This window comes from Stenella coeruleoalba, assembly GCF_951394435.1.
Source record: "Stenella coeruleoalba genome assembly, chromosome: 6".
In the NCBI taxonomy this organism is placed as follows: Eukaryota; Metazoa; Chordata; class Mammalia; order Artiodactyla; family Delphinidae; genus Stenella; species Stenella coeruleoalba.
The window spans coordinates 67305041-67319408 of NC_137151.1; the positions used below are offsets into that span (position 1 = coordinate 67305041).

The window sequence follows — 14368 nt, forward strand, 5'->3', positions numbered from 1 at the left end:
AATATAAGTGATTAATTTGTGGGAATATCCCCCTCGGAATTAATTGGCAGGGGAAGAGATAGACAGCAGTGGAGTAACTTGAAAGAAAAGATGTTCATAGCAGTGCTATTTATAATAAGAAAAAGTGGAAATAACTCAAACAGCCAGCAACATAGGAATGACCAAGCAAACCATGCATGTCAAAACAGAGTAAACTTATGTAGCAATTAAAATTTAAAGGATAATAATATTAAGAGAAGATATTCACACAGAATGGTCTGTACACTGACTGCAACTCTAAAATTTATTTTATATTCATTTATAACCATCAGATGGAAATTTGGAGTGCTGGTAACAATTTAACGATTATTAGGTAGTTCTTTCTTTTGCAAAGTTTTATCTACATCTTACATGAAGATAAGGAATCTTGGTTGAATTCTTCATTCTACTTGCCCAAAGAGTTTCCTCATTTGATGAGGGGTTGAATTAGAGCAGCAGCCCCCAACCTTTTTGGCACCAGGGACCAGTTTCGTGGAAGACAATTTTTCCACGGATGTGGGGGGTGGGGGGGTGATGGTTCAGGAGGTAATGCGAGCGATGGGGAGCGATGGGGAGCGGCAGATGAAGCTTCACTCACTCACCTGCTGGTCACCTCCTGCTGTGCGGCCTGGTTCCTAACAGGCCACTGGCCGGACCCCTGAATTACAGTATCTCTATGGTTAAGCTCTAAAAAGTCTATGTACTTTCCTATTAAATCCCATGAATTTATGGAGAACATTAAACATTCAGTTCTACAAACTGCAAAATCTTGGATCAGATTGCTGTCATAAATATGAGCCTGTACTACTGTTTAATTTCTACAGTTTATAAAGAAAATGAATTTGCAGTGAGGTGACTAGAATCTGGTGCAGGTACCAAATATATCAAGCACCTAAATTCAACCCTAGCTTATCCAATCTTTAAAAAGGATCTGATTACTATTAAAAGATGATGGTCAAGGTCTGCTGATATATACGCTTTCAAGCCTTTTTCAAGTATTTCCCACTCAGGAATTAGGAGGAAAAAAACAAACATCACATAAATCATTGTACCAATAACAGCAGCACAATAGTACATACTAAGTGTTTATTTTGTGCCAGGCACTATGTCAAATGTTACTTGGATTTTTTTCCCATTTAATCCTAATAATACCTCTCAGATAGACATGTTATTCCAATTTACAGACAAAGAAGTTCAAGGTCAGAGGGGATAAAAAAATTTGCCCAGAGTCACCCAGCAGAGCCAGGACCTGAACCAATTCTATCAGACTTTATGCTCAATCATTATACATACTGCCTTCCTAACACAAAATCAAGATTAACCCCCTCCAAAATATCTCTGAAAATAATCTGTTTTTCTGATTTTGTACTTTCCTCTCATTATGAAGCATCAAGCTGAAATTAAAACCTCAGTATGCCTTATAATCAGTATAACCAAATAGTAAAAATAATGCTGATTGAAGTGAACCTACATAAAGACAGATCAGAAAAACAGACTTAATTAAACCCCATTTGAATTATATAAAAAATAAACTATGCAAGGTTGTATGATGAAATTATGATGAGCAACAGGAACATAAAATGCTCTATGAGAATAGATGGGTTTGTGGGACAGCAACAGAACAGAAACAAAACAGGATAGTCTGGGATAAAGGCTAATGAGCTGGAACTTTTTTTTTTGCTTTTTAAAGTTGTGCTTTTAGCAGTACCTTCAATCAATGCTGGCAACTCCACAGTTCCCAGTAATGTATAACAGCCTCTGAGACCCCACGGAAGCTCAGTCAAACTCATAATTATGGCTATGAGACAAGGAAACACCTCCAGCATATAATTTAATTTCCTGAACTGCAAGAGTATCTGTGATAACAGGGGAATTGGAAGAGCAACTTTTCTGACCATGAGTGAAAAATTTAGCTTAATCCTGCTGTTCACTCAACTCAAGTTCAGGCCAATAATGATAAAAGAATATAGTGTAGAGAAATCTGCCCTGTCTTCATCTTGTCCAACTGATTTTCTAAACAGGTATATTAATGATCAATTTTTCTTGGAGGAGAAAATTTTCCCTTTACTCTCCAAGGCTGCCAATTCAGAGTTAATTGCTCTCTGCCAACGGCCGTAAAAGGGATGTAGTGATCTGTTTAACCACAGCCAGATGAAGCAACTTCTCAATTATTCATTTATTAAATTCAATACTGCTGAGGGGAAGAAGGACTATGACACACTAACCATACTTAAATATTCAGAATTCACCCTGAATCACACTGAATATAACAACTAAGAAATTGAATTAAACCATTTATATGTATCTGACATATACGATATGATTAATATATATTATGAAAATTTATTCTAAGTTGCAATGTAACAAAAGGCAATTTATTTTTTTAAATTTTATTTATTTTATTTTTTAACATCTTTATTGGAGTATAATTGCTTTACAATGGTGTGTTAGTTTCTGCTTTATAACAAAGTGAATCAGTTATACATACACATATGTTCCCATATCTCTTCCCTCTTGCGTCTCCCTCCCTCCCACCCTCCCTATACAAAAGGCAATTTAAAGCTATTTTTGCACAGCAATTACACGAACACCTGAGCTCTCGAAGTTGGAAATTTCCACATGTCACTGATAAAGTTAATTGTCTAATAAAGGAAAACTCTTAAAGTTATGAAATTTAAAGTATACTTCTAAGAGCACTGTATGAAATTAACAACCAAAGCTGACCTACAAACAAGTATCCTAAATTTATCAGCACACAAAACTTTTAGCTACTCTATTTTTTTTTCTCACATAGGACACTCTCAAGTGGTAAGGTATTCACAAAGGAAGGTATAGTGGAATTCTCTTACTATTTTCCTCGACATAGATAACTCATCCTAGGTAGACAGTTATTTACAATGGTATTTTAAAGTAAAAATAGCAGCTGCATTTGTTATTAACTTTTAAAAACCCATTACATTTGCTAAATTACCAGCTGAGATATAACACACTAGAGATGTTTTCAGGAAATTATAATCATGTTAACTCAAAAACTGCCAAATGTATCTTTCTCATTTCTCTGAATTAACCTGCTTTAAAAAGAAATCTGAGCTATTATAAAATTTAAAATAAATTACCAGGGCTTCCCTGGTGGTGCAGTGGTTGAGAGTCTGCCTGCCAATGCAGGGTACACGGGTTCGTGCCCCGGTCCAGGAGGATCCCACGTGCCACGGAGCGGCTGGGCCCGTGAGCCATGGCCGCTGAGCCTGCGCGTCCAGAGCCTGTGCTCTGAGGGGGGAGGGGCCGCAGCGGTGAGAGGCCCGGTACCGCAAAAAATAAATAAATAAATTACCAAAAGGAAATGTGGAATTAAAAATCATTAATCTGGGCTTCCCTGGTGGCGCAGTGGTTGAGAGTCTGCCTGCCGATGCAGGGGACACAGGTTCGTGCCCCGGTCCGGGAAGATCCCACATGCCGCGGAGCGGCTGGGCCCGTGAGCCATGGCCGCTGAGCCTGCGCGTCCGGAGCCTGCGCTCCGCAACGGGAGACGCCACAACAGTGAGAGGCCCGCGTACCGCAAAAAAAAAAAAAATCATTAATCTGGGCATCTAATTGAAAGAAATAATGCTAATGAGAGGCCGGATGCTTTACATTTTAATCACAGGAATGAATATGTCAACCACTGTACAGCAAAAGACTGTCTTATTTGTGATGTATAAATTCTTATTTTCAGAATTGTGGGGGTGTTTCCGGACTTCAGTTCTCACCAAAGGCTGAGACAATAGGTGACAAATGGGAAATGGGAGTGACAGGAGAGACTGACACACAGAGACCAAAAGAAACTTGCCAGAGAGTTGGCCAGCATGGGAGAACAACCAGTATTTCCTCCCAGTGGCATTAAAATAAGTAAGATAAAATCAGTAGACAGTGCTCATGCCGTATACTATTCTGCAAATGGAATACTTTATGATGGGAGAAAACTGGCTCTTTCAAAGACTTAGGACCCTCCTGGATAAGAAGAGATGGTGATTAACAGGGGCAGTGGGAGAAGAACCGGGTCACAGCTTCCTTTGGGTTTTCAAAACATTTGGGAATAGAGCTTTTAAACGGATCTATTCACCTTGACCCACATTCATCAGAGACATTAGATATCCAATTAGAAGCCTCACCTAGGCTGCTGCAGACTAGCAGGTCGATGATTCCTGGTGGAGACTGGACTGGGTGGCTGGGTAGGTATTTACTCTCACTGTAATGTCCCATCACTCAATATAGTTCCTCAGGACAGAAGTTTTCTTTCTTTGCCACCCTCAACTGCTGCTCTGTGCAACCTTGCTTAAGTGTGATGTAAGGGTCACCCTCAATGTGTGTGTTCCTCTCCTTGTAGCAGTTCTCTGACATGTGTGAAGTCCACTGCACTGAGTGGTGTTATGGGGGGGTGGGGGGAGGTAGGAAGGGAGGACGCAGAGGGGACCCAGCAGAAGCCTTGATCACTTTGAGTCATTTTAAAATGAACTCTTTTGTGTCTCCACGGCGGCCAGAAAACTTGCTCAGAAACAGACTGCACATGCTAATAAGCAAACCAAATGCTTCAAAGCAGTATCATCAGCCCTCTCCAGTCTGCTTTTCCTGCTTCTATAGAGGAAGGCCAGTCACCACCTTTCTATTTCAGTCACATTATGGTTCTGTGGGAACTGTCATTTTCCTTTACTGTGGTTTCCAAGGCCTGAAAATAACCTTCTCATTAGCTTCACTCAAGTTCATTGTTAACATAAATAGGCCAAAATAGGCAGCCACGTACAGAGCCCTTTAAGGGAACATTATCAGCACTGCTCATCTATTTATGTTCTAAACAGAAATACTCAAAAGAGCATGAAAAAAAAAATCCTTGGTTTTTCGTATTCTCAGGAAATATACTGTGGATAATTTTTAACTTCCTGGAAAAGAATTAAGATGACTGATATCTTTTAATTCTGTTTAGGCTTGACTCTCTCTGTCACATCCAGGTGGCCACTAGCAGAAGCTTGAGTAATGTGGAAAATATGCCTGTGCAGCTGCTGGCAAAGAAGCAAAATTATACTTCCTCAGAAACAGTGTGACAGAGTTCCTGCAAAGGAATGCAGTACGGGCTGATCTGTGAGCAGAACTGCCACCAGTATGCACTCTAAAATCCAGCCCCAACACTCCCTGGCCACATCCCACTCTGGGACTGCATGGCTGGAGTTCATAAAAATAGAATGGTTCTACTGTGGATCAGGTGCTCTTCTTTCTTGTCTATCCTCCAGGACATATTCATGCTTACAGTAAGGAAGGAAAACTAGCTCTGAGGGATAACAAATGATGCCAGAGGATAAGACAGGGCCACACTGCCCCCTTCACTGGCAAAGGGCAGCTCATGAGGGCTGTCGCATTAGCTTAAGTTTCAACAGCTACCTTTGCTTCAAACTTTAGCCTCAAGTGTAGACTAAAGTCACAACAATAGCTAACTACCAGCGGGATTAGTGCTTTTCACTACGCTTGGCTTGCACAGAGGAATGCAAACATCTTTCTCTGGGGAGTTTCAGGACAGCTGATCAATCTGGAAACAAAATTCTATCTCAGGGGTTGGCAAACTTCTTCTGTAAACGGCCAGACGGTACGTAGTCTGTGTGGACTACATAAGGTCCCTGTTGCAACTACTCAACTTTGTAGATGTAGCTCAAAAGCAGCCATGGACAATGTTAACAAATGAGTTCCAATAAATCTTTCTTTATAAAAATAGACAGTGGGCTGGATTTGGCGCCTGGCCATAGTTTACTGCCTCTCATTCTATCTAACAGGTACACTGACAGTGCTACATGAGTGATTGAGAAATGATGATGACCAGAACCAAGTTGTTCTGGCAAAACTAACCTATGGTATTAGAAGCCAGAATAGTGGTTGCTGTTTGTAGAGTCTTAGGGGTTTGGGAAAGTAATTGGGACAGGGCATGAGGAAGTTTCTGGGTTACTGGTAATATTCTGTTTCTTAAAGTGGGTGTTGGGAAAATTCACTGAGTTTTATGAAAACTTTATGAAAATTTATGAATTGTGTTAATTTCTATGGGTATCTGGTACTTCAATAAGCTGTTTTTGTTTTTTTTAAAGAAAAAAAAATCAACCTGTTTTAAAGGAGAAATCATTTAAGAAAAAAGGTAGGAAAATTCTCTCTAGAGAGTGTAAGTGTTGGGCCAACTGCCTGTCGGTTCCCAGCTATGCACTGAGAAGGACAGAGGCCAAATTTTTTTTAGTGTGCTTTTTAAACAAAAATTTGTGGTAAAAAACACGTAACATTTACCATCTTAACCATTTTTATGTGAAGAGCCCGGTAGTGTTAAGTATATTTACATTGTTGTGAAACAGATGTCCAGAACTTTTTCATCCTGCAAATCTGGAACCCTATACCCATTAAACAACAACTCTGTGTTTCACCCCCTCCCCTAAGCCCTTGCTAACCACCATTCTAATTTCTGTTTCTATGAATCTGACTACTTTAGGTACCTCATATAAGTGGAATCATATAGTATTTGTCTTTTTGTGACTGGCTTATTTCATTTAACATAATGTCCTCAAGGTTCATCCAGATGATAGCATGTGACAGGGATTCCATTTCTTTTTATGGCTGAATAATATTCCATATGAAGAGACCACATTTTGTTTATCAATTTATCTGTTGGACATTTGGGTTGCTTCTACCTTTTGCTATGGTGAATTGTGTTGCTATGAAAATGGGTGTGAAAATATTTCTTCAAGACCCTTTCAATTCTTCTGGCTATATATCCAGAGGTGGGACTGCTAGATGATATGGTAGTTCCATTTTTAATTTTTGGAGGAACTTCCATACTGTTTTCAGTAGAGGTTGTACCATTTTATAATTACTCTAACAGGGCATATAAGGGCTTCATTTCTATGCATCTTCACCCACACTTGTTATTTTCTGGTTTTGTGATTGTAGCATAGGCCAATACTTTAGAAGCCATTTTTAAGGTTGGCAAGGCCTTACCTAAATTAAACTCTAAATATCAAAGGCCTCCAAGAAAAGTACCTCAAATCCTTACTGAAACTTTATGTTCAATAAAAGACCAGAAACATTTTGATATGACTCTACCTTCTTCGCTCAAAGTTTTTGAATCTGTTGAATATTCCTAGGTCAAGTGCACAACAGCATACTAAAAGATGCATAACTAAAGGAAAAAATTTAAATTATGTTCTCATATCCTGTTTGAAATGCCATCCTTATGTATCTCCCAGAGAAAGCAATAATATGACTATAGAAAGAGATTATACTTATAGGGTGAATACATAATTTATTTCTTTAACTTTGGTTCCGCTACACTGGAATAACTGGGAATTCTCCCAAAGGAACAAGTAGATTAGCAAAGGTAGAAGCTAAGAACTCTCTAAAGTAGTGGCACAATTAGGAGGAAAAGAGACTGAGGTGTGAACTGAATCAGTGGAAGGGCACACAGGAAAGCCAGGCTCCAGGAGACACAACACGTAGTTGCTTTACCTTGCTCTTCCAGAAGGACTCGCACAGCTGAGTTTTCTTCTACTTTTTTTCTGGCTGCTTCTTCTTCTTCTTTTGACCACTGCATGTGATCCCTTTCAAAAAATGAAGATTATAAAACATGCTTTATAATTGAAGAAGGCAGAAAAAGAGTGACAAGGGATACCTCTTTCATTCTAGGTTAGTCAAAGGCAAACAAATTCCAAGGCAAATGAATACATTGTGTCAGATGTTCCTTGTGACAGCGCCGGTGCAACCCTGGAGCGCCTCCGGTTCTTCTAACTCTGGGTGTGTTGCAAGCCCCAGCCACCTTCTGGAGATAACTGCTGAAGTGGTGTCCCAGGAGCACCATGGCGCATGTTTATCTGGGCGCTGGTATGGTTTGCTGTGTTTCATTCTAAGGCTAAATTTATTTGCTTTTCTGTTAATTTATGAACAGGGAATTCTTTAATAGTTTTTTCATACTCCTTTTGCACTATTCTTATTAGCTGCCTTAATTTCTGTATATGGATTCATTTATGTTTAAATGATAGACTACTTGATATAGCATATAAGAAGGTCGTCTTTCTAAGACCTGGCACTTTCTATAAGTATTTTCAGTTTCAGAATTTACTCCATATGAGAGAATATTATTTCCTGCCACCAAAATATCTTTCTTGGAATAGAAGCAACATCTTTATAGAAAAAAAGGTGATTTTTGTTTTGTTTTGTTCTTACAAAGTCTATGTTTCTTTTTTTGCAATAGGTAAAACTGTAAGTAGGTGATGTAGTTTCCTGGAATAAACCATTTTTCTTAACAATAAAGAAATCACATACCCAAAATTCAAGTCTGTTGCAGTAGTCTAGGAGTAATGAGATCCAGCACTAAGGTGGTGGCAATGGGAAACAGAAAGGCAGAGTAGAGGGGGAGACACTATGAAAGAAAACTATAGTTATGATCTGGAGATTAACTAGATAATGAAGGGAGAAGAATGAGAGTCAGGAATGATTCCAAGGTATTAAAACTGAGTACTGATGAAAGTGGGGGCAACAGTGACAGAATAAGGAGTTGCTTTGGGTGGAATGATGATAAGCTCAGTACTATTTTAAGTCATGTTTATGCAATCAGATATGAGAGGGTATATTCCAGTGACCTGGCTATAAATACACCACTGAAAGGTGAGAAATTACATTTAAGAAGGATCAAAACTGGTATACTGAAGTTCCCAGGAAAAGTATATGATAATGTAAAAATCAGAGTTTCACAGATGAAAATTTAACCACTGTTATTTCAAATAAAACCCAATCATTTACAACCCAAATAATCACTAAACAGCTTTATCACTTGCTTTAATGAATGAGATCAGAACGAATTTTTGCTTTGACTTATTTTAATATATGTGAGCAATCGCATATATAACTTGGAGCTGGTAACTACATTTTATATTCTGTACCTATAAATATATAGAGAATATTATTATATGACAGTTATGATGTTAAATGCAATAAATGGATAAAGGCAATAAATCACTTATTGAAAAAATAGTATTACTAAGGCTGGGGACAAGTTTCTCATCTATGAATTTCTAAAAAATATAATAAGGAAAATAGAACAGTCCGTTTCCCTGTAAAAAAATCAAGCTCTGAGATGAGAGCGTATATGGTTTTCACCCGTACGCATTTGTTTTAAACTGTTAGTTTAACTTGCTTCTTCCTGAGTATTTAATAGATTTAGTTATTTCTTAAATTGCTCTAACTTCCTTATACTGTTTTTTACGTTGCTTCATTTTCCTAACTGCTAGGTGAGGGGGATATTATACCCTTAGCCCCAAGAGAACAGATTTTCCACTATATAGTTATAGAATCCCCATAGAAACCTATAAAATGTTTCTACTGTATTTATGGGGACTTCCTCCAGACCAGCTGCTTTATGGAGGTTCTTATATTAGAAGAGTCTGATTCATGTACATCCAAACCCAACAGACAGCAATAAGAATCATTAAGGTTTATAAGTAACAAATACAATTACAATAGAATTTAAGTATAGAGACAACTAACAAACAAACTGAAAATAATCAGGTATTTAACAACCACCACAACCACCACCACCACCACCACCACCACCACCACCACTACTGAAGGAAGAAAATGGTTCATACTGTTTGACTTGCAAATTATACTCTGGGAATTTATTGTAACGAAGCCACTAAAAAAAACCCAGAGAAGTTCTGTACAGAGAAGTATCTGTACAACAGTATTTACTGGAATACCAAATATAATAGCATAAAACTGGAAACAACCTCACTTACAGGATAATAGAAAAAGTATGGTAACTCAAAGGAATATTATACAGACATTTAAAATGATAGATATGAAGTTTATGCAACAACATGGAAAAGTATATATGAAAAAGCATGAGGTTAAAACAACAGATCCCCAAACTGTATATGTATTATAATCACAACTATATAAAATAATATACACACTGGGTGAAATAAAAACAATTATAGTAGAATAGTGGAATAAAGAGTAACTGCCTTAAAATTTCCTTAATATTGTAAAGCTGCTTCAACTAGAGATAATCCTTTTAAAAACCATATTTATAAAAAAACTATACTGCATGTTTAAGACGTATAACAATGGTCATTAAAACTTTATGCTATCCTTCTTGGGGGAAAACCCAGCAATCTTTGTAATAAAAAAGAATATATGTTTTCTTAAAAAAAGAGAATTGAGGGCTTCCCTGCTGGTGCAGTGGTTGAGAGTCCACCTGCTGATGCAGGGGACGCAGGTTCGTGCCCCGGTCCGGGAAGATCCCACATGCTGTGGAGCCATGGCCACTGAGCCTGCGCGTCTGGAGCCTGTGCTCTGCAACAGGAGAGGCCACAACAGTGAGAGGCCCGCGTACCACAGAAAAAAAAAAAAAAAAAAAAGACAATTGAGAAGAAAATATAAAATATGCTGAATATTTTTCCTGAAAACTTGAATTTGAGAAAAAGAAATCTTAAAAATAAAAGATAGGATTTTTAGTATACTACAAAGCTACAGTAATCAAGACAGTATGGTACAAGCATAAAAACAGAAATATAGATCAATGGAACAGGATAGAAAGTACAGAGATAAACCCACGCACATATGGTCACCTTACCTTTGATAAAGGAGGCAAGAATATACACTGGAGAAAAGACAGCCTCTTCAATAAGTGGTGCTGGTAAAACTGGACAGGTACATGTAAAAGTATGAAATTAGAACACTCTCTAACACCATACACAAAAATAAACTCAAAATGGATTAAAGACCTAAATGTAAGGCCAGACACCATCAAACTCTTAAAGGAAAACATAGGAAGAACACTCTATGACATAAATCACAGCAAGATCCTTTTTGACCCACCTCCTAGAGAAATGGAAATAAAAACAAAAATAAACAAATGGGACCTAATGAAACTTAAAAGCTTTTGCACAGCAAAGGAAACCATAAACGAGACCAAAAGACAACCCTCAGAATGGGAGAAAATATTTGCAAATGAAGCAACTGACAAAGGATTAATCTCCAAAATTTACAAGCAGCTCATGCAGCTCAATATCAAAAAAACAAACAACCGAATCCAAAAATGGGCAGAAGACCTAAACAGACATTTCTCCAAAGAAGATATACAGATTGCCAACAAACACATGAAAGAATGCTCAACATCATTAATCATTAGAGAAATGCAAATCAAAACTACAATGAGATATCATCTCACACCAGTCAGAATGGCCATCATCAAAAAATCTAGAAACAATAAATGCTGGAGAGGGTGTGGAGGAAAGGGAATCCTCTTGCATTGTTGGTGGGAATGTAAACTGATACAGCCACTATGGAGAACAGTATGGAGCTTCCTTAAAAAACTAAAAATAGAACTACCATACGACACAGCAATCCCACTACTGGGCATATACCCTGAGAAAACCATAATTCAAAAAGAGTCATGTACCAAAATGTTCATTGCAGCTCTATTTACAATAGCCAGGACATGGAAGCAACCTAAGTGTCCATCGACAGATGAATGGATAAAGAAGATGTGGCACATATATACAATGGAATATTACTCAGCCATAAAGAGAAACGAAATTGAGTTATTTGTAGTGAGGTGGATGGACCTAGAGTCTGTCATACAGAGTGAAGTAAGTCAGAAAGAGAAAAACAAATACCGTATGCTAACACATATATATGGAATCTAAGAAAAAAAAAAAAAGGTCATGAAGAACCTAGGGGCAAGACGGTAATAAAGACACAGACCTACTAGAGAATGGACTTGAGGATATGGGGAGGGGGAAGGGTAAGCTGTGACAAAGTGAGAGAGTGGCATGGACATATATACACTACCAAACATAAAATAGATAGCTAGCGGGAAGCAGCCGCATAGCACAGGGAGATCAACTCGGTGCTCTGTGACCACCTAAAGGGGTGGGATAGGGAGGGTGGGAGGGAGGGAGACGCAAGAGGGAAGAGATATGGGAACATATGTATATGTATAACTGATTCACTTTGTTATAAAGCAGAAACTAACACACCATTGTAAAGCAATTATACTCCAATAAAGATGTTAAAAAAAAAAAAAATTTTTACACCAAGGCTAGTAGAATTAATTCGTAATTTTGGAGTGGCCATGAGTCCTATGACTTCAGTTCATATGTGTGCGTGTATGTGTGATTTCATATTCCTTCTATATGTATAGTGCAATTGAATGATGATTCCTTGCTTTAGCTTTAAGTTGATGGCAATAACAGTCTAAATAATCATGCATTTGGTTTGGTTTTGAAAAGTTAAAACACACACACTCTCTCCCCAATCATTTAGCTTGGGTACTAATGTTTCTGAGGTTCCTACTTATAGAAAACTGCTGAATGTGGTGTCACTTCCTATTATAATTTTTAACAATCAGATATAAACCAAAGTACCCAGTGTAAGCTACGCAGATAAAATGTTTTTCTGTCTTGGTCATTTACTGTGTATGAAAAAGTGTCATTATAGAAGAAAATTTAAAGACAAATTTAACAAATGTATCAGGTGCCTAGTGAATTAAAAATAAAATATTGTTAGGTAAAAATAAAGTTTATTAGTTTCACCTTAAAACTATTTCAGTAATCTTTAATTCCATAACAAAGTCATTTTATTACATAGTTACAATTATATTAATAGAAAAATTTAAAGAGGAAAAAGTCTTACCTTTCATTTAAATATCCTAATCAATTAACAGTTCTTATTTTTTCAAGTTCCCTTCCTGTATTTGTGGATACACACACACACACACACACACACACACACACACACACACACACTCTTCTACATAGCTACAAAATATTCATAATTATGGCGTAAAACTGCTGTATAGGATTTGTGATTTGCGCCATGACAGAGTACCTAGAAATAGGCTTATCCTTCTGCTATAAACAATAATAAAACTGGATAAAATAGTATATAAAGCAATTGCTTTTAGGCACTGGACTACACTTCAGACAGCACAGGACTGTGATCCCTAAAAGAAGAGAAACACAAAAGGTCAACTCCCACATTTACGCTGGGCTTTCTGTCTGGGACATGTTCTAGACTGTGGTGCAGAGGTAGAGCCCAAGCAGAGCCTGGCTGACTCACTGAGTGGTAGTTTTGTGAGCTGAGAAGGCAGAAATCAAGGTTCAGAGCTGCTGAGATGGTGAGACTTTGTGCAGCAGAATACTGAACAAGAGGGGGTTGGACAAAGGGGAGGGTCCCTGAAGTCTGCATAGGCAGTGCAGTGCAGTGCTTGGAGATACTGGAGTTCTGGCTAAGCCAGAGTGGAGAGACCTCTCTGAACACTTCAGGCATTCAGTTAAGACCCCAGAAATGCCACGCTATAGGAATAAGAATCACGCTAGATTCAGAAAAATATCAAAATAATTTCACCTGAACAGAACCTAAAATTAAATCTGACTTGACCAAGAAGATTTGGCAATAATTTAACCACTTGCCAGGAAAAAAACCTCAACACCTTTAAAGGAAGACAACATAATCCAAATTCCACATAAGATATCATCCATAATGTCCACCAGATAATCAAAACTTTTAGCATGTGAAGGAGGAGGATAATATATTACCCTTCGGTAAATATATTTTTAATATTTTATGTGACAAAATGGGAGGCATGCAAAAAGCTGCACACTGAAGTCTGATGAATGACTTGTAGAAAAGTACTTGTATGATTGTTTGCATTGTGAACTAAATTACATGCTTTTCTCATGGAATGCTATTTTTACTTGAAAGAGCAACTGTAGACAAACTATAGCTATTCAGACTTGAGTATTCGGCATCTTAAAAGTAAACAAAATCAGCCTATCACTTTAAGAAAAGAAAAAGTATTTGCTGTCAAAGATAAATTTTGTGCTTTCAAGCAAAAATTAGGATTTTGGAAAGGTTGTTTCCACCACGAGTTTGATAGCTCCCAATACTTAAGAGATTTTTCCTGATGGGAATAATGGTGTATTAACAAATGTGATTTTTGAATATTGTATAATGAAATGTGTCATCTGAATCTACATAAAACAGGGAACTAAACTTTCCAAATTATCCATACATGATGTCATAAAATGATGCATAGGTAAAAAAAAAATTCAAAATATAAGGTGCGGGCTTCCCTGGTGGCGCAGTGGTTAAGAATCTGCCTGTCGGGCTTCCCTGGTGGCGCAGTGGTTGAGAGTCTGCCTGCCGATGCAGGGGACACAGGTTCGTGCCCCGGGTCCGGGAAGATCCCACATGCCGCGGAGCGGCTGGGCCCGTGAGCCATGGCCACTGAGCCTGCGCGTCTGGAGCCTGTGCTCCGCAATGGGAAAGGCCACAACAGTGAGAGGCCCGC

The 14368-nt window shown here is 38.0% G+C and overlaps 1 protein-coding gene across 3 annotated transcripts in view; it reads right to left on the bottom strand.

Moving 5' to 3' along the window:
• Positions 1 to 14368, bottom strand: part of METTL8 (methyltransferase 8, tRNA N3-cytidine) — an 83727-nt gene that overhangs the window by 23065 nt on the left and 46294 nt on the right. For all 3 annotated transcript variants that reach the window (XR_013828762.1, XM_079924486.1, XM_079924487.1), the window contains one exon: positions 7522 to 7613. Coding sequence is in view for 2 of the 3 variants with exons in the window: in XM_079924486.1 (XP_079780612.1) it covers positions 7522 to 7613 (92 nt within the window). In the remaining variant the exon portion in view is untranslated. The remainder of the gene's footprint in view (positions 1 to 7521; positions 7614 to 14368) is intronic.